The sequence below is a fragment of the Nannobrachium achirus genome, assembly GCF_963921795.1.
Source record: "Nannobrachium achirus genome assembly, chromosome: 7".
Lineage (NCBI taxonomy): Eukaryota > Metazoa > Chordata > Actinopteri > Myctophiformes > Myctophidae > Nannobrachium > Nannobrachium achirus.
The window spans coordinates 37,300,485-37,325,647 of record NC_137816.1 but is presented as its reverse complement, the minus strand read 5'-3'; the positions used below and the strand labels follow the sequence as shown (position 1 = coordinate 37,325,647).

At 42.6% G+C, this 25,163-nt stretch overlaps 1 protein-coding gene across 1 annotated transcript; it reads left to right on the top strand.

The window, feature by feature from the left end:
- Positions 1-1,794: 1,794 nt before the first annotated feature.
- trim66 (tripartite motif containing 66) lies at positions 1,795-24,205 on the top strand (the record flags this gene model as incomplete). The annotated part of the gene is made up of 20 exons (XM_080730206.1): positions 1,795-1,835; positions 1,936-2,044; positions 3,109-3,361; positions 6,467-6,596; positions 9,832-9,948; positions 10,202-10,316; positions 10,575-10,721; positions 11,169-11,286; positions 12,594-12,781; positions 13,255-13,402; positions 13,816-14,276; positions 16,096-16,266; positions 16,930-17,083; positions 17,163-17,238; positions 18,579-18,753; positions 20,987-21,939; positions 22,259-22,385; positions 22,585-22,659; positions 23,011-23,163; positions 23,306-24,205. 20 exons carry the CDS (start codon positions 1,795-1,797, stop codon positions 23,540-23,542), a joined length of 3,948 nt encoding a protein of 1,315 aa, XP_080586332.1. The 3' UTR covers positions 23,543-24,205.
- Between the last annotated feature and the right edge of the window lie 958 nt (positions 24,206-25,163).

The window sequence follows — 25,163 nt, the reverse complement described above, 5'->3', positions numbered from 1 at the left end:
AGCACTGTCATCTGTGTAGGCTGGATTAATGTGTATTTTCATATATTTAACCACTTGAACTGTCAATACCTACTATTCTGCTCTTCTTTTCCCTCTACACCAAACCTCTGTGCCAAAAAATAGCTGATCTGCAAGCTCACAACACCTCACAGCACAAGGCGTTGTGAGCTTGTAGAGCTGCTATTTTTTTTGGCTAATGTTCCACTAATAGGGATGCTATAGGGTTCAAGTGATCAAACATGATCACACAAAGATTTGGCGGACCCCCTGTAGTAACTCTGAGGACCCCCTAGTGGTCCCGGACGCCCTGTTGAAGACCTCCGGCTTAAATTATGCGTTGATCATATTGTTTGTATTGCTTCTTCGATAAGAATTTGGTGATTTGTATGCAGCTGAAACTATAGGGGATGTTAGCTAAGACGCACCTCTGCTATGGATGGGCAAGGGAGGCAAGATGTAGGAAGGATGGATCTTTGGCAGAAATGTGTATCCTCTGCTGTATAAACTTAGCAGTTAATTTGTCACTGTAGTGGAAGATATAATCCTTGACAGATGTAAAAGGTCTTTTCACCCCATAGTTAATGGATGTTACAAAGGTGTGCTTTCAAGGGACCGATCACTGCGCAAGCTTCTATTATTGTTACATCTCCTGAGATGGTGTGCTCTGAGGCTGTTTTATCCACCTTCACTTAGCAGGGTAGAAAATCTACGAGTGATTTCAGGACGAGAGACAAATGGCTATAATGTGCACTGAACTAATAAAGGTTTTAAATATTCCAGAGAGTGGAGTGACAGAGAGAAGCAGGATGCACTGTGATTGACTAATTGTGTTTTAAACTGGGTCTTCAGCACACAATGGGAAATGAGATGGCTCTGAGCTCCCCTGTGAAGCACCCAAGGATAAGAAAGTTGTCAGATTTGTAGGTCAGGCTGCAGGGGTTGTTGTTAGGCAGACTTGCTCACAGCTCTATACAGTATTTTCTTTTTTGCTTTGATTTGGACTGTACTTCATACTAGTGGGTCCAAGTATCAAGTTTCTGTTGCTCTGTTATTGAAGGACTATAATAGTCTTTTCCAGTTCATTTTACATGTTCCATATCTCCCATAAGTGTATTCTACGTTTTGGTGATTTAGTTCCACTGTATTGTAATACAATAACACCTGTATTTGGGTTTTCTATTCCAGCTCTTAAGATAGCTCATTTTATTCTCCTTTAGTGTGTGCTATTCCTTCTCTCTGAAGTGCTGCGATAAGATCTTAATTGATTTCACAGTGTTAGAGGGAATATCAGCACTGTATCCCAGTCCCATCTGGAGCTCATCAGAGCCTGACCCGGTTTCGGTGTGCTACGTTAGCATGTGGGTCCACAGGGACCTGTCCCCTCCTTGTGCTGACACAGGGATGTCGAAAAAGGGCACAGCCAGCCCATCATAACCCAGCCCAACCCAACCCATCCTATAGCATGTCCCCAGTGCGACAACCCAACCAAACTTAGACCAGTCCTGCCCTGGACCAGTGCCCAAAACAGTTCTCACTCACACTTACTTGCCTTCAACATTGTAGGTCATTTATGGTCGATCCCTCCATTTTGAGAAGGGCTTCCGGGGATATTTTGCCCTAGAAAAAAAATAATTATCTTATCTCCCTAATTCCCAATTATTATGCACAGGCTTATTTAAGAAAAAGGATTAGGTTCTCTCTCTCTCTCTCTTTTTTTTTGTGTGTGTCAGTTTTACCCGGAGAGCAGTAGAGGATGAATTTGAATGTTTTCTCCTGCCATGAGAAGTCCTACACATGGATGAACTGGGTAGGAGGGAGCAGAGCGAGACTGTCATGTAAGCCATCTCCTCTGGGGCCACCTCTCTGTGTGCACTGTTTCCTGCAGCAGGTAGAAGCTTAGTGTCTGTGTTTTGCTATGTGCGGCTGAGGCTCCAGGCTGCATGCTGTCCTCTTCTCTCCCTCCCACAGAGAGCAACAACTCCGCTGGCCACCGCTTCTAGTGCTCACCAGAGGACATACTCTACCCGGCATTGAAATGGAAAAGGTACGATATTTCTTGCAGTATTGCTTCTTGTATACGCCCCTCTCCCCAAACCATTCCTGTCTTTCTAAAAAACTAGAGAATAAGATGTTACTTATTTTACCAGAACGTCATTAAATGTTGTGCAAAACTTTCACAGTGCAAAATGTGGGGGTTAATGTAGTGTGCATGCAGCAGAGTGACTGGGGTAATTATGTGGATATTGCCTTATTGCATGGCTTGGCATTTCATTATCAGATTCATTAGCTACTGTAGGAGCTGTGAAGAGCATCTTTAACTCCTTTATACTGTAGCTCTTCCTAGGATTTGCGACAAAACAAATATTAATAACGTTATTTGATCATATAAAGGCACATTTTCCTAATTATGATGTTAAAACATGCTATTTTACAAAATATGCAGTGTTATATGCAGTGTTATGTTGTGACAATTATTTTCAGAATTATTCATATTTCTTAATTGTTTTAATATGGATGTTTGTATTCATCTGGTTGTTGAATATCCGTGGTGGAGGAAATAATCTTTAAATGTTTGGTTGCTTGTTGACATCCTGAAGATTGTTTGGACTTAAATTTGGTTCAATCAGTTCCTGAGCTACATGGTGACATTTGTCATCATCAACACAAATAAATCTGAGGAATATGTGATTTAGCCCAAACTTAAGATGTAACAGAAACCTGCTTGCCACAATCTCACCACATCTTTAAACATTGTTGTGTGATATCATGTGGCATGTCTGTGTCTGTCCGTGTGTGTGTGTGTGCATGCGTGCGTGTTTGTGCGAGAGAGAAATGTATAGATCAATAGATAAAGAGTGAGAGCGAGCTTGTGTGTGTGTGTGTGTGTGTGTGTGTGTGTGTGTGTGTGTGTGTGTGTGTGTGTGTGTGTGTGTGTGTGTGTGTGCATTCGAGATCGCAGTATTATGCGACGTCATAATTTTGGTGTGTGTTTACAGGGGTGTCGCACCAAATCTTTGAATATTTCAAATCCTTCTAAGGTTTTCCTAGTAACTCAGTCCCACTCCCCCCCCCCCCCCCCCCCCCTTGTGACGCCCCTGTGTGTTTCAGAGCTGCTCAGAGTGCTCAGAGCAGAGGAGCGCGCAGAGCCTCTGTACATTCTGCAACAAGTGGTTGTGTTACCAGTGCACAGATATGCATCAGCACCAGAAAGCCACCACCGCCAACAACACCTCCACTGCCACCACCATCAACACCTCCTCCACCCTGTGTCCTGTTGACTTACATCAACAGGCAAGGACCACCTCCACCTCCCTGTGTCCTGACATGCACCAGAGAGGCACCCTGACCACAATTGAACCAGGCAAGCATCTAAATACTGTACAAGCCTGCCTCATAGGACTGAAGTGTCAATGTTTAAAATGTTAAAAATGTTTCCCCTTAATGTCTTTGTTGCTTGTTGTGTTTATCAGTGCCATATCTTTGGTCAATCAAGTGTAATGACCTCTGTGATGATTGTTTCTGATTAATTGTGCAGCCCTAGAGTGCTTCACTTTTCAGGCTTTCTTTCATTTTTGGAGCTGTGTGAAGCACAGGCTCCCTATACGTGGCCGTGTGGGTCTGTGTGTGTGTGTGTGTGTCTGTATGTAGCCTGAACTTCCTAAACTTCGGCACGCTACTAGTCCCACAGTTTTGCCACCGCACACTCGCGCCATATGTCAAATCGACCGGCTTACTCGGGAATCGTGGGCTAGTAACTTGCTAAGAGAAAGGTTCAATAGTTTAATTGATATTAATTTATTAGTGAATTAATTTTCCCCATTGACTTATAATGGGAATCGCAAAAACTCACATTCAATTATTTGTCTCTCGCAAACCATAGGGGCTAGAGTTTCAAGACTTGGAGAGGAGGTTCATAATGATTTCAAGGATTAAATAAAAAATAATTGTGTCATTTGGCCGCATGGTGGCGCCATAACACCCCACTTTACGTTTTGCCCTGTAACTCTTGAACCGTAGGTCGGAAAATTAAAAATATTTTTTCCCTGGATTCCTTGGGTCATGACGCATCTCCCCATATAGGCCACGCCCATTTGCGCCATGATAGATTTTCCGCCATCTTGAATTTTCTCCAAAACACACTTTTTGCTCCTTTTCCTACATATTTTCTTCAAATGTCACAAAAATCGGTACACATGATCCACACACACACACACACACACACACACACACACACACACACACACACACACACACACACACACACACACACACACACACACACACACACACAGCTCCACTTCACACGGGTGTGATTTTTTCTCACTGTCAAGCCTGTTTGGATTTCTTTGTTTGCCTTGCTTACCTTTTATTTGTTCATCACGTCTCGTTAACATTGCAATGAATTAATTATGCATGACTTCAACATGGTTCATGGCTCTCAGAGAAGCCATTATTACTTAAACTCCCCCTTAATAATGTGTGGCTCAAGCACGTCCAGTTTTCCAGCTGACAAAATGGTGTTTCCCCACCCCCAGGTTATATCAAGCAGCTCTTGTTCTTGAAAGCTGGTGCTTTTATCATTCCTTTTATCTCTTTACATTGCACAATCATACTTACATTTATTTTGTCTTTGATTTAGTGTTTAATGTTTGCATCCGTGAGAACAGCCTAGTGAAAGTGGCAATGTGGTTGTAACTAGTTTAGAGGATGTGGTCACTCAGCTAAAGTTGATGCACCATGCAGGGCTGATGTTGTGTGCTCTCTGCCGCAGAGCCACCAGTTTCTAAATACACACATATAGAAGCTGTGTGTGTGTAGGCCTAACGTATTTGCTTATTCACCGGAAGTCTGTTGTTTTATCTCAATACATTATTTAAAATTAGGCTTCATATAATTGTTCAGAGTGCATATGACCTATTTTGATATTTGTGACAGTTATTTTGGGGACTGTGTGTGAGAGAGAGATAGAGATAGAGAGAGAGAGAGAGAGAGAGAGAGAGAGAGAGAGAGAGAGAGTGTCTGTCTGTGTGTGTGTGTGTGTGTGTGTGCGTGCGTGCGTGCGTGCGTGCGTGCGTGCGTGTGTGCGTGCGTGTGAGATAAAGGGAGAGGTTTGTTATTTTGATATTTGTGACGCGACCTGCTGTTTGCCAACGGGTCTGAGGCCTTAAGCTACCGGTAGATGTAGAATAGACCTAAATTTAGAGTGAACATTTTTAACTAAAAGCTTTGCTTCTGGGGGGTCCCTGGAACAAAATATTTTGAGATGGGGGTCCATGGCCAAATATATATCATTTTTAGGGTCCTTGACACTTGACAGTTTGAGAACCACTAATAACAACATACGTTTTCAGAAAACTGTATTAGAAGATAGAATCAGTGGTTAAGGACCCCCAAAATCAGTATTTGGCCACGGACCCCCATCTCAAAATACTTTTTCACAGACCTCCATCTCAAAATATTGTTCCGCTGACCTCCATGTGTGTGTGTGTGTGTGTGTGTGTGTATGTGTGTGTGTCTGTGTATGAGAGATAAAGAGAGAGGGAGAGGTTTGTTCACCTGTGGTTTTTGCTTTGCCTCACTGCAACATTGTATTTTTTATTCATGTGAAATCAGTCCATCAAAGTATTTGAATATTCTCAATACAGTGATCAATTAACCCTGTTACCACTAGCACTGAACAATGATGAAATGACATCTTTGTAAGAAGTCCATTCATCTCGGAGGGATACTGCACACTGCACAGTTACAGTAACATTGTTGCTCTCAAAATGAGATCCTGCTTACTGGATCAAAGAATCCAAAGATAAAATGACACGATCAAAGGGCCAGGTGCTCTATCTCTCTGTCTGTTTAATGCAGAAGAACACCACTGAATTCTGTTTATACATTTACTTCGAGAATCAGTGGTCAATCCTTTTAATGATCAGGATTAATTTGTTTGTGTGTGCGTGTGTGCGTATGTGCATGCGCGCGCACGCGTGCGTGTGTGTGTGTGTGTGTGTGTGTGTGTGTGTGAGAGACTGTCTCAGTCGCTGAACAAACATCTCTTCTGCCATAGTTTTTCCCTTCAATAAGAATTTATGTTTGGAAAGAAATGTAGTCAACATTTGGGTGTTAAACTTCTTTAAATGAGTCTAAATTACAATCAGATGGAACACGCAACACATTTTCATGTAATCATGTAATTAAAATACATGTAAACATGGATCTTTTTGGAAAATGTTACATTTCTGAAAAAAGCGTAAGTGGTAAATCTGGTTATTGACCCCCGTTTTTAAATTCTATACTGTACATGTTGTTTTGTCTGAATTTTCTTATTACAGTATGTCAGTACAAGCTTCTGTTCTGTCTAAATATGTTTATGCTTCGGTGATACATGTGTGTCACACGTTAAGCTGTGAGTGTCAGTTGGTTCGTTAGCGTCTTTCCGTGTTTACAGCAGCCTCCCCCGTTCTCCATCTCTCAGGCCCAGGGCTGCATCCTCGCTCCGTCCTCACCTGCCACTCACACAGACAGGAGCCCTTGGAGCTGTTCTGTGAGTCCTGTGACCTTCTGTGCTGCAACAGCTGTCACCTGTCCACCCACAAGAACCACAGGTCAGTCCTCAGACACCACGCACAAGCAGGGGCGTCACAAGGGGTAGGAAAGTGGGACTGAGTTACTAGGGCCCAAGGTGGTGGAGGGGCCTTAATTATTTTATACTTTAGCTATTGAAAAATAGCAGATATACAAGCTCACAGCGCGGCACCGAGTGCCGCGCTGCGAGCTTGTAGATCTGCTATTTTTGAAAAGTCGTGAAAATGTGTGCAAATCTTTGAATATATGTATTTTTTAAGCGAACATTTGTAACTCAAATTTTGCTTCTGGGGGGTCCCTGGAACTCAATATTCAAAGATTTTCATGATTTTTCAAAAATAGCAGATCTACAAGCTCGCAGCGCGGCACTCGGCTTGTATATCTGCTATTTTTCAATGGTTAAAGCACAGGGGGCCCGCAGTGAATCCTTGTACCAGGGGCCCAGAATTTGGTGCGACACCCCTGCGCACAAGGACAGTGCAGAGAGGGGCTAAACGCAGGTTCAAAAACTTCCTCGGAACAACAACACTCTCCCTAATGTCTTGTCACTTTTATCAACTTGATCTGCATACAGTATCCTTGGCCTGTCTAATTTCTCATTCAGTATTCATGCAATGTTGTGCTCTGCGGCGTTATAGTACAGTTGTTGCCTCCCATAAGGTCACTTGCATAATGTCTTCTCCCTGGAGAGGTGAATTTAATTTACGGCACCAAAGGCAAAGCAAAGAAAGTTTATTTGTTTATTGTGGGAAGAAATTAGTTTTAAACAAAAACATTAAAAGCCTTTAGACACATTATAAAACAGGACTTTTCAATACAATTAACAATAGTTCTTAAAGGGTATAGAATAGAAAATAAGAATGAGCTCAAATAATACAGATGAATATGAGGGAATAAAACCAGTAAGACTCCCTTATCGGCATTTTATGTGAGCTGCAGTGGAGGGGGTCCTCCACTGGGGGCGTCACCACTTTTGCATCCGTTCTGGAGCACGAGGAGTGGGTGGTCCCCGGGAATTCCCCGTGAGCAGCCCCGTTGGGGTGGTCATTTGGTCATTTTTGCACATTTGGTCATTTTTTACACGTGGGGGTCCCCCAGCGAGCTGGGGGTCCCTGGGGCTCGGGGGGTCCTTGGAGGTTGTAGTTTGGCAGGCAAGGAGTGTGTGTGCAAAATGTGGCATGGATCGGGTCAACGGTTGCGGAGATATGAGCTTGAATTTAATTACAGCACCAAAGGCAAAGCAAAGAAAGTTTATTTGTTTATTGTGGGAAGAAATTAGTTTTAAACAAAACATTAAAAGCCTTTAGACCCATTATAAAACAGGACTTTTCAATACAATTAACAATAGTTCTTAAAGAGTATAGAATAGAAAATAAGAATGAGCTCAAACAATACAGATGAATATGAGGGAATAAAAATGACAATGTAGCAAAATAAATGAATCTCAGTAAATCCTCATTGAAAAGTATTCTGCCTTGATTTATTAAAAGAACTGAGAGTTTTGGCAGACCTGCAGTTTCCTGGGAGTTTGCTCCAGATACAGGATGTGCTGCGTAAAAACTGAGCGCTGCTTCTCCACATTTAGTTTGGACTCCAGGGACAGAAAGCTGACCTGTGTCAGACCACCTGAGAGGTCTGGATGGTTCATGATGTAGCACAGGATCAGACATGTATGTTGCCTTTAAACCAGGGGTCTTCAAGGTGATACACCATGAAATTTCACTTTTCCTATTTTAAAACCTTTTTTTGGGGTCCCACTAGCACGTTCTATCCTCACAAAGTCCCATTTATTTCTGACCGTTGTGTCTTTCTCTGGTTTTGGGAAGGTGGAGGTTAAAAGTATCCCACGGGTTCTCAAAACAGGCTGTCCAGATTTGCTGCCGATTGTGACGTCATCTGCCGATTGTGACGTCATCACAAAAAAAAAAAAAAAAAATCAAAAGGATTTTGGGGGGGTGGCGCAGTTCAGGCCAAAGGTGGTACTGCAGCTGAAATGCTCTGAGAGCCATTCAAAAATGAGAGAGGCTCTCTATTCAGGAGTGGTAATTTAGCCTCAAACCTTTTGAAAAACGTTTTTGGGACATAAACAATATGACATAAATACTTTTTAAATGCATGGTGTATCACCTTTCAATGTTTTCAGGCCGAGGACCCCTTAGTTGAGAGAGAGATGAAGCAGGGACCCCCCAAACTTTTCATAGGTTCCATATAGTTTCATCGTTTGACAGCACAATCATCAGTGTATTTTGGATTCATGTCAAGTTGTGTTTTCTGATGCTTAACCACTTGAATCATCAATACTTAATTATACCTTTCACTTTGTACTTACTAGTCTGTTCTTTTCCCCCTCTACACCAAACCTCTTTGCCGAAAATATCCGACGGCATGGAGATCCGAATCCGATGTCCCAGAGAGAGAGAGAGAGAAAGAGCGAGCGAGAGAGAGAGAGAAAGAGAGGTCCGGTCCAGTTTGTGTTAGTGCTTTGATTGCATTGTAACATTGAGGAGAGCGGAGCAGGTCACTTGCATGCTCATTGCTTCATGAGACAAGTCCAGAGTCAACAGCGCTGGGGAGTTAATTGGTATTTAACCTAGATGTGCGCTTTTTGCTGGTGATGTACTTAATTATTTTGGAGCAGATTCCAATAATATAAACATTATTAAAAGGCTGTGTGTGTCTGTCTGTCTCTCCGATCTCATAGTTGAACAGCGGCATGTTATAGGCTATATAGTTTCAGTGAGAGCTTGAACATTTCTCTCTTTCTCTCTCTCTCTTCCTCTCTCTCTCTCGGACTTTAAGGCCATCGGAGAATCACCACGCACCCGAAATAGACGATCTACAAGCTCACAACGCCTTGCGCTCAACGCCTCGCAGCGCGAGGCGTTGTGAGCTTGTAGATCTGCTATTTTTGGCTTCTCAGAATATGGATGCTAGGGTTCAAGTGGTTAAGAAAAAAAAAAAGTCACACAAAGATTTGGAGGACCCCCTGTAGTAACTCTGAGGACCCCCTAGGGGTCCCGGACCCCCTGTTGAAGACCCTTGCCCTAAACCACTCAATGCTTTATAAAAACAACAGTAGTATTTGAATCAGTTATTTTTCAGACAACAAGCCGGTGTGACGTTTTGAGAACTGAAGTGATATTATTCACTTTCTTGGTTTTAATAAGGCCTGGAGCAGTTGCAGAATAAAATAATGCACTATGTTTCGAGCTAACCTTGTGGTGTGCACTGTACTATACTGTACATTTTCCCCAGGTTAGTGCATATTGGGAAGGCCCTACAGGACCAGCAGTGGCTATTTGAGAGCCTGGTGGCCCAGGTGGATGAAAGGAGGTCTATTGTCGAGAACACTGCCAAACAGATAGAGGACAGGTCAGTTTACACTCCACAGCATGCGCACACACACACCGTATACAATCACCCAAATCTTCCATGGGTGATCTTGACAGCTGTTACATAAATTAATCTTTGAAATTCTAATGGAATATTTGTTCAGCTTTTCTGGCATTGCAAAATAACTTCTTTAAGGTATCAGTTGAAACAAAACAGCAATGCATCCAAACCGTTATTGCGTTTTTTTGCCGCCAGCAGCATCAGCGTATCATTTTCTGTCCTCCCATCTCAGGCTCCATGGAATAAAGATCATGCACAGGAAGGCTGAGAACCAGATTAAAATGGCAAAGATGATTATGATGAACGAGCTTAACAAACGAGCCCACCTATTAATAGAGCAACTGGAGGTAATTACTCTCTCTCTCTCTCATTCCCTCCCATGATTCAGTTGACCATGAATCTACATGCAAGGAATCAGTCACCAACATGACCTAATCCGTCCCGAAAGTGAGCAAAGGACAGGCCAAATAATTACCAGCTTAGACCAGCATTTTGAGAACTAATTCTGTCCAAAAGAAAAAAAGAAGGCATTGATTAGTCCGCAATCCATCCATGACTCTCTGTGTGCAAGTACTTAGTGGCTCTTCTTCTGTCTCTGTGTTTAGAAGATCACAGAGGACTTTCAGCGTAATCTAGAGGACCAGCTGCAGGGGGCGATAGAGACGTGTGGACAGCTAGATCATGTGCAGAGGTTCATCACCTGGGCAACAACCCAGCATGGCGGGAGTCCAGTGCTCTTCAGCAGGGAGCTGGTAAGCTGAGAGATGGGCTCACCAGAAGACCACTTCTTGCATAGCCTAAACTGTGATGTTATGCAGCAGCGATTACCAACATGTGGACCACGAGGGTATTGCAAGTGGGCACCCAAATAATTGGCAAAACAATGAAAAAAAAAACACTATGATTTGTATGATAAATATAACATAAAATGATATGATATAGTATTTTTTCTTTAAAATCTGGAAAATGTGTTTTCATGGTGATACCATTAAATAAAAAGTATCGGCCTTACATGTTAAAGTACTATACTATTGTAGTTCTGTTGAACAAAATCGATTGATTGATCATTAAAGGTGCTATTTAAATGCACCATTTACCAATAACAACTTTTCTTTTTCACAATAATGATTCAAGACATTCTGAATGAAAGAATAAATGAATTAATACTATGATTCTTGCCATTGTGCTTAATCTGTCAGATTTCACTTCAGATGCAGCAGCTGTTTGAATCATCATTCCACCAAGACTCTTGGGTTCCTGTCAAGATCAAGTTCAACTGGGATGCTAGCTACTGGACTAAGGAAATTTCCACATTAGGTGAATATAATTTGACGCAAGCTGATATATCGGTGTGTAAGTTAAACACAATATATATTTTTAATGAGTTGTTAAAGTTGTACCATGTAACTTTTTTTATAAAACAAATCTTAAAATTGTCCTAACTGTTAAATCGCTAAAGTTTTAGAACACCCACTCCGTTATATTCAGCTTCTGAAGCCTTCTCTTTATATGTTTTCTATGATCCTGGCCGTGGACCGGATTTCGCGCCAAAATGACGTAATCTGCATCATCTGTATACGTTGTGTATACGTTGCCCAATCACATCGCCGATCATGCACACATGGTACACTACCGGCCAATCACAGCTTATCTGCTCTGGTCTCCAGGAAGCGCCTCCGCTTGGCTACAGTGTTTACCATGGTGAAGGATTTTAACCTCTTAATCCACAAATCCTGGCCAGAAAATTACGTTCTACCATGCGTTCTACCCCTCCACGGATTACTATCGGTCGTCGCGGTGGTTTGCGGCGCCGCTCCGGTGGTCCGCGGCGGTGGTCCGCGACGACTCCGGCCGAAAAACGGCCGAAAAAAGCAATACCGCTACTGACCACTAGTTGAACTTACACAGTATAGCTTTAATGTTCCATCAGAACAAGAAACATCTGTTTTTTTTTTTTTTTACCTAACCACTTTCAACCTGGCATCCCTATTTTGGGCATGTCATTATAGGTGAACATTGTCAAAGGCTTTCAATGTTACAAATAAATTGCAGATCTATAAGCTCACAATGCATCGTAATGCAATGAATTGTGAGTAGATCGTCTACTTTTGCTATTTGGCGTACGATTATAGGGGCTTAATATTATAATCAACATATTCCCATTTTGAGTTGTTCTTTTCAGTGTACTAACCCAGAGATTCTCAACCTCTGGGCCGGGGCCCACTGGTGGGCTGTGAGGAAAGTGCAAGTGGGCCCCCAAGATTGTATTAATAATATAGAATTGATATAAGTTAATTTAGTGAAAATGTATCCTTTAAAACTTTTTCATGCCGTAACCCCCCAAAATAGTCATATTTGAACAAATATTTGAACCCCTCAACCTGAAAAGCACTTGGAATTTTGGAGTTGAGGCATTCAATTTAGTTTGATTTGTTGTTCCACATATACTGTACATAATGTGAAAATATCAGATCTACAATAGCAGATCTACAATAACATTGTCTTTGCGTGTGTCTTATGTTAATTGACAATTTGGCCAACGTTTGATCAGTTTTTATAGTATACTGTAGCTTGTTGATGACTTTTGATGCAGTAAGTTATTTTCTGAACATGTTTGTGTGTAGGTGAGCTGGCTGTAGAAGGAGGAGACTGCAGTTACCCTGAGGGCCTGGCCTGTCCAGACAAACTGAGGCCTCAGCCCATGGCCTGCCTGCCACTGCCCTCCGTGTGTCACAGAGGACCAGAGCAGGGCTGTGGCTACCAGGCCTGCTGTCATCCCCAGATATGCTGCATGCACTGCATTCCCTCCAAGGTTGTTCCACTTTTTGCATTTTAGCATGTTTTTAGAGTTCTTTTTTTGTAATATGGAATATTTGTCAGGGGGGAGATTCAAAATGTTCACTAAAATAGCAGATTTACAAGCTCACAACAACACTTATAATATGTGAGGAAGCTTTGTTTTTGCATTACGTTTTTGTATTATATTTATATAGAAGGCCAATATCAGTCACCAGTACCCAAGGATGGGGGTTTTCAATGAATCTTACATGGTTAAAATGGAGTTCAAAGTTACAATGGTTTTATATAGGAATGGAGCGTGTCTCATAAAATGAATATGAAATATCTAAATACTGAATCAAGAAACTCAAAAACTGTCTGGGCTGGGGTGCCCAGACTGCCCACAAAAGTGTATGTATTATATCCCTTTAACTAAAATGTTTTTCCAATTCTAGTTTGATATTTTGTTAGTTTTAGTTAACTAAAACGACCCTGATTCCCTCTCAGACTGACATTGCTAGCCTGGACCAGAGCCAGCTGGAAGTGGTCCCTTACGGCTCCAGCTGTGCTCAACCTGCTCTGCTCCAGAGGTGCTGTGGTCCAGCCAGTCCCCAGCTCCTGCACTCATCCCTACAGTGTCCCGCTTCCCCACGAGGTTAGTACACTTTCATTTGTAATCTGTAATTGTTTTCATTTAAACTTTTTGTTTAAGGTAGGGTATCTAGTTTTGTTTAATTTAAAACAAATTGTGTTATTTTCATTTATTTATTGAAATATGTCTGGGGTTTGGTACAAGTTGGTACAATAGAGATAAATAATTTGTAATTCATTTGTAATTTGTAATTATTTCATTTAGTTTTAGACTCCGTTCAGACAACAACGGTCTAGAGAAAACGGCGAGGGGCTGTTGCGTTGTAACCACTTTTGCCCGTTTAGATGGAGACGCAAGGCAGAGCGTTCCCAAAGATTTCCACCCTGGAATCTATGGAAGACTATAGACAACGTTTCCGTTTGAACGGGGCTTAAAGTTAACTAGAATAACCTTGCTCCTCCAATCGTCTTCCCCAGCCTCGGTGCCCACCCAGCTCGCTTCCAGTCACGGATCCACGTCCCAGTCACGACCTGCTACGCCTCAGCCGCAGTCTCAGCTCAAGTCTCACTATCACCAGTGCCACGTGGAACAGTATTCCGACTGCCAGGCTCAGCTTACTGCAGACAGCGACAGGCCAGGCCAGGTCCAGGGTCAGTGTCAAGGAAAACCGCTGGCCTGCAAGACGTCACAGGCGCAGCACCTGGACCAGACAGCCACTGACCGAGAGCTTGAAGAGAGCTGGGAGCCGAGGTGGAGAGACGAGCAGATCCTTGGGCACACGCCGCTGGTTGAGAGCAGGGATGCTGTGGGGAGGGGGAGGGAGTACATCTCCCTTGAACAGAAGCAGATGTTCTACATTTCCCCAGCAGCAGAGCTGAGAGGAGAACAGCAGGGAAACAGACTTTCACTGCCACACACAGACGACAGAAATAGAAGGGTAAGGCAGCCATTAGATCACACATCACGTTATTATTCATTTTAGGAGTCCTTTTCACCACTTAGGTTTTATGCCCTAATTTATACTTTGTTGTATGACTAATACCAGCCGATGTATAAGCAAGCTCACGCCACGTCGCATCATGATGCGTTTTGAACTATTTTAGCTATTTCCACTATAAAAAAGGAAAGAAATCTAAACAGTGTGAAAATGTTCACCTATAATGATAAGAGAAAAATAGGGATTGTAAATGAATATAGGGACCCTTCATTTACAATGCACATTCTAACAGTGTGACGTTTGGACAGGCAATTTGAAGTAGCACGTACAAGACAGGAAGTAGTGAATCTTGCTTCATTATTGGCACACAGTGACACAGCCGATATCGAAGGCTTGGTTTTGATGACAGAATGAGCCATCATCATGCTGAAACCAGATGGTACGACAGAAACCTGCCTCTTCTCTTATGAAGAAACACTGATGGCAAACAAAGAGCTTCACTGACTAATTAAAAAAATAAAATAATAATACCACTGTTTTCATTAGTTCTCTTTATGTCAGAGGCTTGAACAACCACATGATCACCTATCAAAAAACGTTGCAGTTGCATGATCACAAACACAAAGACAAATTGTTTGCACATTCAATTCATAGCATCTGAAAATGAGAAAATAAACCACTTAAGGTGCAGGCAGCCACACGTGTACTTAACCTGTCTGTTAATGAGTCACTAAGGGAATAGTGGAAGCTGACAGTGTGATTTAAGCGCTGGTTACCACGCTAAGATAAATTCCTACTCTTCATGAGATAGAGAGGCTGTATAATCCCTCTCTTTCTGCCTCTGCATTACACTCCTTCACACCTCTCCTTCGGGGCATGGAACAGGTAAGTGTTTTAATCACATGGTAATTATAAGGACATGCTCAACTCCCTTGGCCTAAATCGGTTTAAATTTTGGAAAAAAGCAAGGAGAATGAGAGACTGAGAGAGTGAAAGAAGAGATTGCTGAATAAAAACAACCTGAAAACAAGTTATTTTCCAGACAGGCATCGTCATTTTGATAGATTTCTGTGTGTGGAAAAACAACATTGTTCAGGTTGTTATTAGAGAAGAAAGGTAGAGATTAATCAGTGCTTTGCAAGTGCTGCTTATTCAAATGAGCCCACCGCAAGCCTGATGGTGGATTTACATAAGATAATTGATGTTGTAACTAATCCCTTCATTATCCTGAGAATAACTGTGATCCTTGCAGTTGTAGGAGCTTTGCTTCATGTTTGTGAAACAGACCCAGTGTAGGCTTTGACATGTTTTTATCAGTAGCCTATGTGTACTTGCATAGTACGCGCGCGCGCGTGCACATGCACATGCACATGCACATGCACATGCACATGCACATGCACATGCACATGCACATGCACATGCACATGTGGTCGTCACACTTCCAATGTATCATCTGTTGTATACTCTGTCATACGACGGAAGAAAATCTACAAGCTATGGGTTGTTATCCTGATTCGCTGGATCCCAGGCTAACACCGCTACGTTCGTCTTTTTTTCACAGGAAAAACAAATCGCTGAACGTAGCAAGCAGGCTGGATCCCAGGCTAATGCGTTGTAAGCTTGTATATCTGCTATGTTCATACATATTTGTATATTCCAGAGGATTTTCGTTAAATATAAGAATAGATTTTTTTGGAGAGAGAATTAAAAAAATTGCTCCTACAATGACATGCCCCAAAATAGGGACACCGGGTTGAAAGTGGCTAATGCATGAATAGGAGCACACTGTACTGTACATGTACATGTGTGTTTGTGACAGGCTAGATCCACTTCGTTGGAGGTGTCAGCCCATGACGTTGAGAGCGGCAGCGGCTCAGTGTGTGGGAGGAGGAAGCACCGTTCCCAGAGCTTCCCAGCGGAACTGGCAGCCCCGTCCACCAGCCCCCCCGCTGCTGAGAGGCCCGCTGGGCCCGCATACAGCCTGGATCAGGTGCCCATACCACCATGAACAAGTGTACCTTTTGTCGACTATAACTATGACAAAAAGTGCTTGTCGTCTAGCTTTTTTCACTGACGAAAACTAAAAAACAAAATGGAAACTAACCTGCGAGGCGTTGTGAGCTTGTAGATCGTCTATTTTTGGCAAAGAGGTTTGGTGTAGAGGGGGAAAACAGCAGACTAAAGTACAGAGTGAAAGGTCAAGTTTATTACTTATTGACGGTTCAAGTGATATAAATAAATATATGAAAACACAAATTGACATGAATCCAAAATACACTGATGATTGTGCTGTCAAACGACATACAGTATATGGAATCTATGAAAAGGTTGTCGGGGTCTCTTTCTCAACTAAGGGGTCCTTGGCCTGAAAACGTTGAAGACCCCTGAACTAGACTAAAATGATTGGGAGGGACTAGTGGAGAAGAGATCCGGTAGAACTAAGAAAAGTAATTTTATGCTTGGTTGTGTGGGCGAGTCACACTCCGAAAATCTACAAGCACAATGTTGCAGATGTTTGGCCAATTTCCGCAAGTGGCATGCAGAACAAAGCAGTGTATTTTTTGTGGAACACACGTGGGTATGCTTGTCTCTTCAACTGAAATGTGACATGTTTCTTTTGGACGTGATATGAATGGCGGGCTTATCTTCTCAGTATGGCGTTGTGGATGCTAGACAGAGGAGAGCTTCAGATGGGCTGATCCAATGTGCTTCCAGGGAAACCTCCACTGCTGTTCCCCCTCCGAGAGGCCAGTCCACCATGTACCTTCACCCACCAGGACCCTTGTGGACCTATAAAACTGAATCAGGTACTCTCCTACTCAAATGCTCAAATAAACTAAATTCGAACCTTTCTTTATACATTTCTGTTATCCTTTTCATCGCCAGATAATGCCTATGGCTATACAAATGAAGAGGTCACTAAAGAGAAGTACAGAGCACAGAGAAACAGCCAGAAAAACAGGTACGGTGTACACTGTGTGATGTGAATTTAAAGGAGCGAGAAACCCCGCCTCTTTATTTGTTGTATCAGAATTCAGAATATGAAAAGAAATCTAAAATGTAGGCATGGTTATCTGTTGTTCTGAGGCGAGGATGCAGAGTAATTTGTGCATATCATTATATTCTGAAAGAGCCACAGAGTGACTGAGCTGTCTGCACTTGCTGTTAGCATTTCGGAAACCATAATTAAAACTAGGAACTGCAGGTGGAAAAAGGATAAAGATATTGCAACTCCAGGTATATTTTACCGGTAAAAATGTGCAAGTCTTTTACAAACATGCTTTTCTTCACCCTACGTGCTTTGTGGACTGTTTACCGCACGTAGAGCTCCGGAGCAATGGACGCAGCACTGTCGGCTATTTTCTGTATCTGTGTGTGTGTGTGTGTGTGTGTGTGTGTGTGTGTGTGTGTGTGTGTGTGTGTGTGTGTGTGTGTGTGTGTGTGTGTGTGTGTGTGTGTGTGTGTGTGTGTGTGCGTGCATGCGTGTGTGGTGACAGTGCGCGCACACATACACACAGTCACATAGTCACACACGACGTTCATGGAAAATAGTCGATCTACAAGCTCACAACGCGTTGCGGAAGCGTTGTGAGCTTGTAGATCGTCTATTTTTTACTTTTACGAACTTGAATTCCGGGCGTTTTCTTGTAACAGAGTGTTTCTACATCGCAGTATTGTTATTTCCAAGACCAACATGTAATGTTTCCACCACTGAGTCGAACTGAACAGCCAGCCCCACGGTCGGGGATGCCGAACTAATGGTACGCAGTGATCAAATATGTAATGAGTGGCGCCAAATATTTATTTTCTACACAGAAACTGGAAGTACACAGAAATAGCTACAGAGACAGCAGAAAGCTCTGAATCCACAAGCATATGGGCAAATCGAACCATTTCATTGCTCCCTATCACAAGTGACTCATTTATATAATATATATTTATAGAAAAAGTGATTTTGGGATTCATGACTCTTTAAATATAATAACTCATAAGAACTATGATTAAGAGGAGGGTGGGGATGGATCGGCCACACACTCCAGAAGCCCAATACCAACATCACGTGACAAGCCCTTAGATGGAACCCCCAAGGCACAAAAAAGAGAGGCAGGCCAAAGAACACCTCGCACACAGGGAGCTTGAGACTGACATCAAGCAGTGTGGACTGACATGGAAACAGCTGGTAAAGAGGACTGGCCAAATGTAGTCTACGGCTTATGCTCCATGAAAAGGAGCGATACAGTAAGCAAGTATAAGAACTAAGTGAAACTTATGTCAACCATCTGTTGTTCTTCTAAACACCAGGGAGGTCCAGAAGGAAGCAGGAAGTCCCAGGGTTCCAATGGTGTGCTTAGAGAGGCTCAAAGTCCTGGTGTCTCGTCTCCCTCCACACGGGCGGCGACAGAGTGACCCGCTACCAGCCTGTGGAGTGGAGACAAGTGGTGCTTTCCAAAGAACCTGGAGAGATGCTATGACAGAGGTGGGTACCATTTCCTTTAACCACATCAAACCTAGTGTCCCAATTCTGGGGGCGAACATCCTACGAAAATAGCCAATCCACAAGCTGACAACGTGCTACATATTTTGCTACACCTTGTGAGCTTGTAGATCGACATTTGGTGTGATGGGAAAAAAGGAGTGGACCTTGTATAGAGCCCTGTGGGACCCCGGTCAGTGTAGGGTTTAAGTGGTTAATGCACCTAGAAACAATAGAATCCATAGTGCTCATTTAACACTGTTAAATGAAGTCTATGAACTTTTCTGTGTAGAGACACTGTGATTTCCCCCCTACTGGGTGAAGGAAAAGGTAATCATTCTGATTACAACAAGACAGGGTCTAATAAGGGCGTAGATTTCTTGTAGGTATTGATGACGTCAGTCTTGCTAAATGGAGGAACAGCTGGACAGTGTTTCTGAGTCTACGAATCTCGGGTCCTTGGCGATGAACATGCTGAGTTTGAAGTTGATCTGTAGTCGATCGGTGGTACACTGGAGACTCGTTCACTTGCTTTGATGTGAAAACTATTCATCCCCCAAAAAGTATTCACAATATGTGTTTGACTTCCTACTGGCAGTGTACACAAGACATGTTTCGCTGATTGGTCAAGTGGTTTGCGAGATTAGCCACGGATAGGCACACCCCCAGACACACCCGTGAGCGCTCTTCTCATCTAGCCCCCTAGCCTAGCTAGGTGCCATGAGGTAAACATAATCAGTTAGTCACAGAACACAGCATGACATTTTGTCCTTAATTACTTCCTTACAGCAGATCACTGACGAACTGCCAATCATTGAAGATTGTAGTCTATTTGATACTAATTTAAATTTAATGTAACTACAGTAACTAGAAATGCCATCAGGGAAACTGTAACATTTTATATTTTGAAAGATTTCCTGCTAACAGTTCAGACAGAGTATTGCAACAAAAGGTTATACAGTAAAGGTCTTTGCACACTGCTGCGTTTTTCGTTGCGAAATGCGTTTTTCAGGGCAAGGAGAGAGAGAGAGATAGAGAGAGCAAGGGACCGAGTGGTGCGCGAAACGGGCGGCAGTGTGCAAACGTGACTGACATAACGTGAGGTTGATATTTGCGCGCTCCGAAATTCACTCCGATATTCGGCCCGAAAAACGCAGCAGTGTGCAAAGACCTTAACAGTTGTATTTTGTGGGAATGATTTCTATATCTTCAAGTCAGTTTATTGCCATTCATCCACATACAGGTATATGGATGAGTGAAATGTTGTTCTTCACAGACCAAGGTGCTAACACCAAAATAGCACAGGAAAAGCATCACACTACATACACGTACAGGATGTAACACGTGGCATGTGTGACTACTGGCAGTTAAAGTGCGGTGTGCACTATACAGAGGAAACACATGTTTATTCGTTCCATTTTAACTGTTCATCCAATCGATAGAGCACAGGCCAAACGGTACGCAGTCAAATCCACTGTGTTTATACGGACAATAATTCCGAACAGAGATGTGTTTACTTGCGTGTTAAATAAAAGTGATATGCTCCAAAGTATTTCATCCAAATATTTCTGCCTGTCAATTTGATGAACCCAGACAATTGTCCGAATGACACACACGTTGGTTATTCATGAAATTATGCATCTATATATATTTCTTTTTATTGCTTTTCAGTATTGGACATACATACTGTACTTGAAGAAACAAAAAATAGGCACATATAAACCTTTTGAACAGAACAGGAAAGGTGTATAGTCCCAGAGGTGACCATGTGCATTGTGAATGTATACTCTACAAAGGGACTAAAGGCCCATTCCCACTGGGCCAGATAACAGATATCTGGAGATATTTCTCCAGATATTTTTCCATGCAAAGTGGATGGTAGATACAGATAAAAAAATATTTGCCACAGATAAAAGTATCTGTGGCAAATATCTGTGGTAGACTTTTTTTTTATCTGTATCTACCATCCACTTTGCATGGAAAAATATCTGGAGAAATATCTCCAGATATCTGTTATCTGGCCCAGTGGGAATGGGCCTTAAGGAAGATGTCCTATGATATATTTCTCTAATACATTTATACATTTTCCATCTGTACACTCTCTGAGTTAAGTGAACACAGAGGATTTGTTTGGGATCAGGTTTGTCAGACCTGCCATTTGAAGATCTCTAGAGATGTGAATGCATAATACATGCTGTATGTTTCTAAACTACTCTCTCCTGTGTTGCATGTGTAGGGAACGGCTGATGGCTCTGACACCATGAGGCCCATCCTGTCACACATAACGCCACCGTATACATCTGAGCAACGGAGCCCCAGGCAATCTACCTGTGAGCTTCACAGCCAAGGGAAAGGCAATTCTCATAAAGACCTCGCTCAGCCAGCTGCAGCCACCAACCCAGAACATGAGCTGCAGCGTTACTCTGCTGCACCTGACCTCGACTCCGACTCAGATCCCAGGTCAGGCTCAGAGGAACTTGAACTCATTTCTGAACCTGATCTGGATTATGAACCACAGCTGGAGTCAGACACGCCGCCAGAATCCGACCAGCACCCGGAGTCTTCATCCGAGACCGAAGGCGAGTCGATGACTAAGGGAGAATCTATGGCTGCTCGAGAGATGGGGCTCTGTGGGAAAACTGACATTTTGAGGTTGTCAGAGCCAAGGGCAGAATATGAACCTGACCCTGAGTCAGATACGGGAATGGGTTCAGACAACGGGGAAGAACAGGACGCTGACGTGGAATCGGGCGATGCGGAAGCAGAGTCGGACATCCAGCCGGACTCTGATCGTAGTTTAGAAGCCGATTCTGATATTCTGTCTGATCAGGGCTCAGTGGGTTCGGAGGCGGATATAGAATCAGAGCCAGAGTTGACCACTGATGAACCACAACCGCTCCGCACAACCACCACCACCACCGGCACCGATGATCCACAACCACTACGCTGTGACCAGCAGGAGGGCCCCTCCATTGGTCCTGGTCAGAGACCCCTTCTGATTGCAAACTCTTGCCCTCCGAGGGTTTGTGACAGGCCAGTGGATGCTCAACCCGACCAGGACAATGCAGAGATGCAAAGTGAGGACTATTGTGCTGTGTGTCTTATTGGTGGGGACCTGCTGTGCTGTGACTGTTGTCCCAAAGTCTTCCACCTATCCTGCCATATCCCTCCTCTACGATGCTTCCCCACGTAAGCATGCATCTCATCAGAAACAACATAAAACACTTATCTGACAGCTTCCATTGTATTCCCTTACTACGTATTAACCACACAAGCCCCTATATACTGTACTTGGTCATATAACAAACACTGAAAATATCCGATCTAAAAGCTAATTATACTTAGTTTAATGTGGTTTCAGGTACCGAAAATAGCCGACCTCCAAGCTCACAACGCGTCGTGCTGCGACGTGTTGTGAGCTTGGAGGTCAGCTATTTTTGATATTTCCACCAAAAGGCCCTTTGAGAAATGTCAGCCCCTGCCTCATTCTCTGCACGTCCCTGCACAGGGGTGACTGGATCTGCACACTGTGCAGGGATGTTGTGCGGCCAGAGGTGGAGTACGACTGTGAGAATGAACGAACATCTGGGCACCACGCATCATCAACCCGTGGACTGTCCACATGCGACCAGAGAGTGAGTCTTTTTGAAAAACCACACAGTAAAATGTGTTAATTTATCACTCTGATTTTGCTTTACATCAAAATGTTTTGAAATTAAACATGGCTAGTATACCTAGGGATTGTAGCAGAAGCAAAAACATTTAATTGTAATATACTGTATTTGTTAGTTATTGACTCTGCCGTCTGTGTTTTGGTCTTCTCTTTTTTGGTAGAAATGTGAACGATTGACTCTTTTGATCTTCAGTAACATCCTAAGTGCCCCATTCCATGAGCCTGTCAGTCCACTTGTGAGTAAAGCTAAACATGTTTTTCTTTAGTGCTCAGCTAAAAGCCAGCTGTAGTGCACTCTCATTTATTTTTCATTACAACTTCAAGGCATATAAATGGTTACTTACATAAAGTCGGTCATTTAGTTTTGGGCTACTGTACATGCTTTTCTGCAGCCCCTGTTGACTCCATTATGGTACCTTAAGTGCATAAAAAGGTCTCATTGGCATTGTTATTCTGTAGGTACAGTAACCAGATAGAATTTCATGACTTTTAAACCTCGTAATTTGTATGACATTGGAAAAAACTAACAAAACAGCTACATTTAAACCTTTAAATCTTGAATCCTTTAATACCACATTTGCACCCAGGCTCGACATTACTACCAGATCATCAAGAGGCCCATGGACCTGTCAGTGATCAGGGCCAGACTCAACAAGAGGAACACGCGCCATTATTACTCAACTGAGGAGTTTGTCGCTGATGTGAATCTCATGTTTCTGAATTGCGCAAAGTTCAATTATGTAAGTGATAAGTTAATGAAATTTGTCCTGTGCCCTTCAACAACTGGGCTTACAATTACAAACTTTATCAATTTCCAATACATATAGCCGGAACGAGTGGAATATCACTGATGTGTGTGTTCTATGTTCCTCACTCCACTAGCCTGACTCTGAGGTGGCCCAGGCTGGTCTTAGCCTGGAGGCTTTCTTCAACTCCAAGTTGAAAGAGGTGTTCCCAGACAAAGTGTTCCCCATGGCTGAAGAGGAACCTGACAGTGATGAGTATGATGAGGCCTGTAGAGCCACAGAGCATGGCTTCCCCTGGCCTGACAGGACGGAGCAGTGCCACAGGAAGAGGAAGAGAAGGCATTCTGTCAACTCAAAGAGACATCAACTCTGAAGCTCAATTTACTCTTACATGATTGATGATGCAAAGTGACGAGATGTGATGCAACGTGATGTTTGCTTGAAAATGAGCTATTTTTGATGAACGCAACAAGGTATAAAATAAATTGAGCTTAATGTCCAGGGGAATGACCTACAGTAGAACCACAGAGATATGAGTAATGCTGTGATTGTATTTAACTCTGCACTGATGATGATGTGCATCGCTAGGGTATTTCTAAACTACTGTCTAAAAGTAAAGGGCTGTCCATACTGTCTCTGACTACCAAACTTTCTTCGGAAAGGTCCGGTACAAAATGACGTCACTCGCAACTTCTGTAAAGCATTACCCCGAATTAGAGTTCGGAAAGCTGCATGTCGGAAAGTCGGAACTCTCCGATGAAAGGTTTAGAGGTCAGAGAAAGTATGGACGGCGCTTAAAAGTGCTGCAGTTTTATCTTGAAGTCAAATGTATCTTAATCTGCAGTGATCATCAATCTTTTTCATTTCAAGGACCCCCTTTGGTATGCATTAAGTCAGTGGTTCTCAACCTTTTCAGGCCGCAACCCTCAAAATAATCATATTTTAACTGGGGACCCCTCCACCCTGACGAGCACTAAGAGTTGAGGCATTACATATTGTATAACATGGTTTTATTGTGAGAATAGCCGATCTACATGCTCACAACGCCCCCTGGGGGTCCCGACCCACAGGTTGAGAGCCACTGCATTAAGTCATGGACCACCATATGGTAACTGTATACATTTTCAAGTGTACAAATAAAACCAAATGGATTCGTATTTGTACACTCTCAGAGTTATAGACCTGTAAGGGTCCATTTGGTTCCTATTTCCAACTCCTAATCAGAATTTAGCTGGGGCCCCCCTGGAACCACCCCAAGGACCCTTGGGCGTCCCCAGACCCCACTTTGAGAACCACTGGTTTATCCAACCCCACAATATACCAATTATTTGTAACACGTAGGAGCCACGTACTATAGTTTGGCAACATTCTTGCTAAATCATGTACCTTAAATGTAATTCTGTACATTTAACTGTCTTTACTGTAGTTGGATGTTAATTTAGAAATGTATTCTGCACACTTGCTATGCGCCTTTATTAAGTGGATTTATGGCATTGATTTTTAGGACCATACAAACCCTGTTTAAAGTTTGATTGTAGCACTTTGGAAATGTAACGTTGATATTGGTAAATGCTTACAATCTTGGTAAATGCTTGACATTTTTCTATATGTAAAACTATATAGAACTTTATTTTAATATATTTGTATTTGTCATTTTAGTAATTAATTGATTGCAGGCAATTGTCATGTTGATGGAATTAATTTGATGTAATTATTTATTCTGTTTTCTTTCAGTACATGTCAGGGAGAGCTACAAATCATTTTGTATGCTTGGGTTACCTTTTCAGTGGAGTCATATCAAGTGTGGGTGATAGAGGGCACTCTTTCCACATTCAGAGGTTTGAACTATCCATCTAACCTTCCAGATTATCTTTGATCAATATCACTCTATGCATACAATTCAGTGGTATTATAAGAAATATTTTTACCCCAAATCACAAGCATGATTTGCATAATGAAACGTTTGTATTTCACCAGTGTTTAGGAAGGGTTTC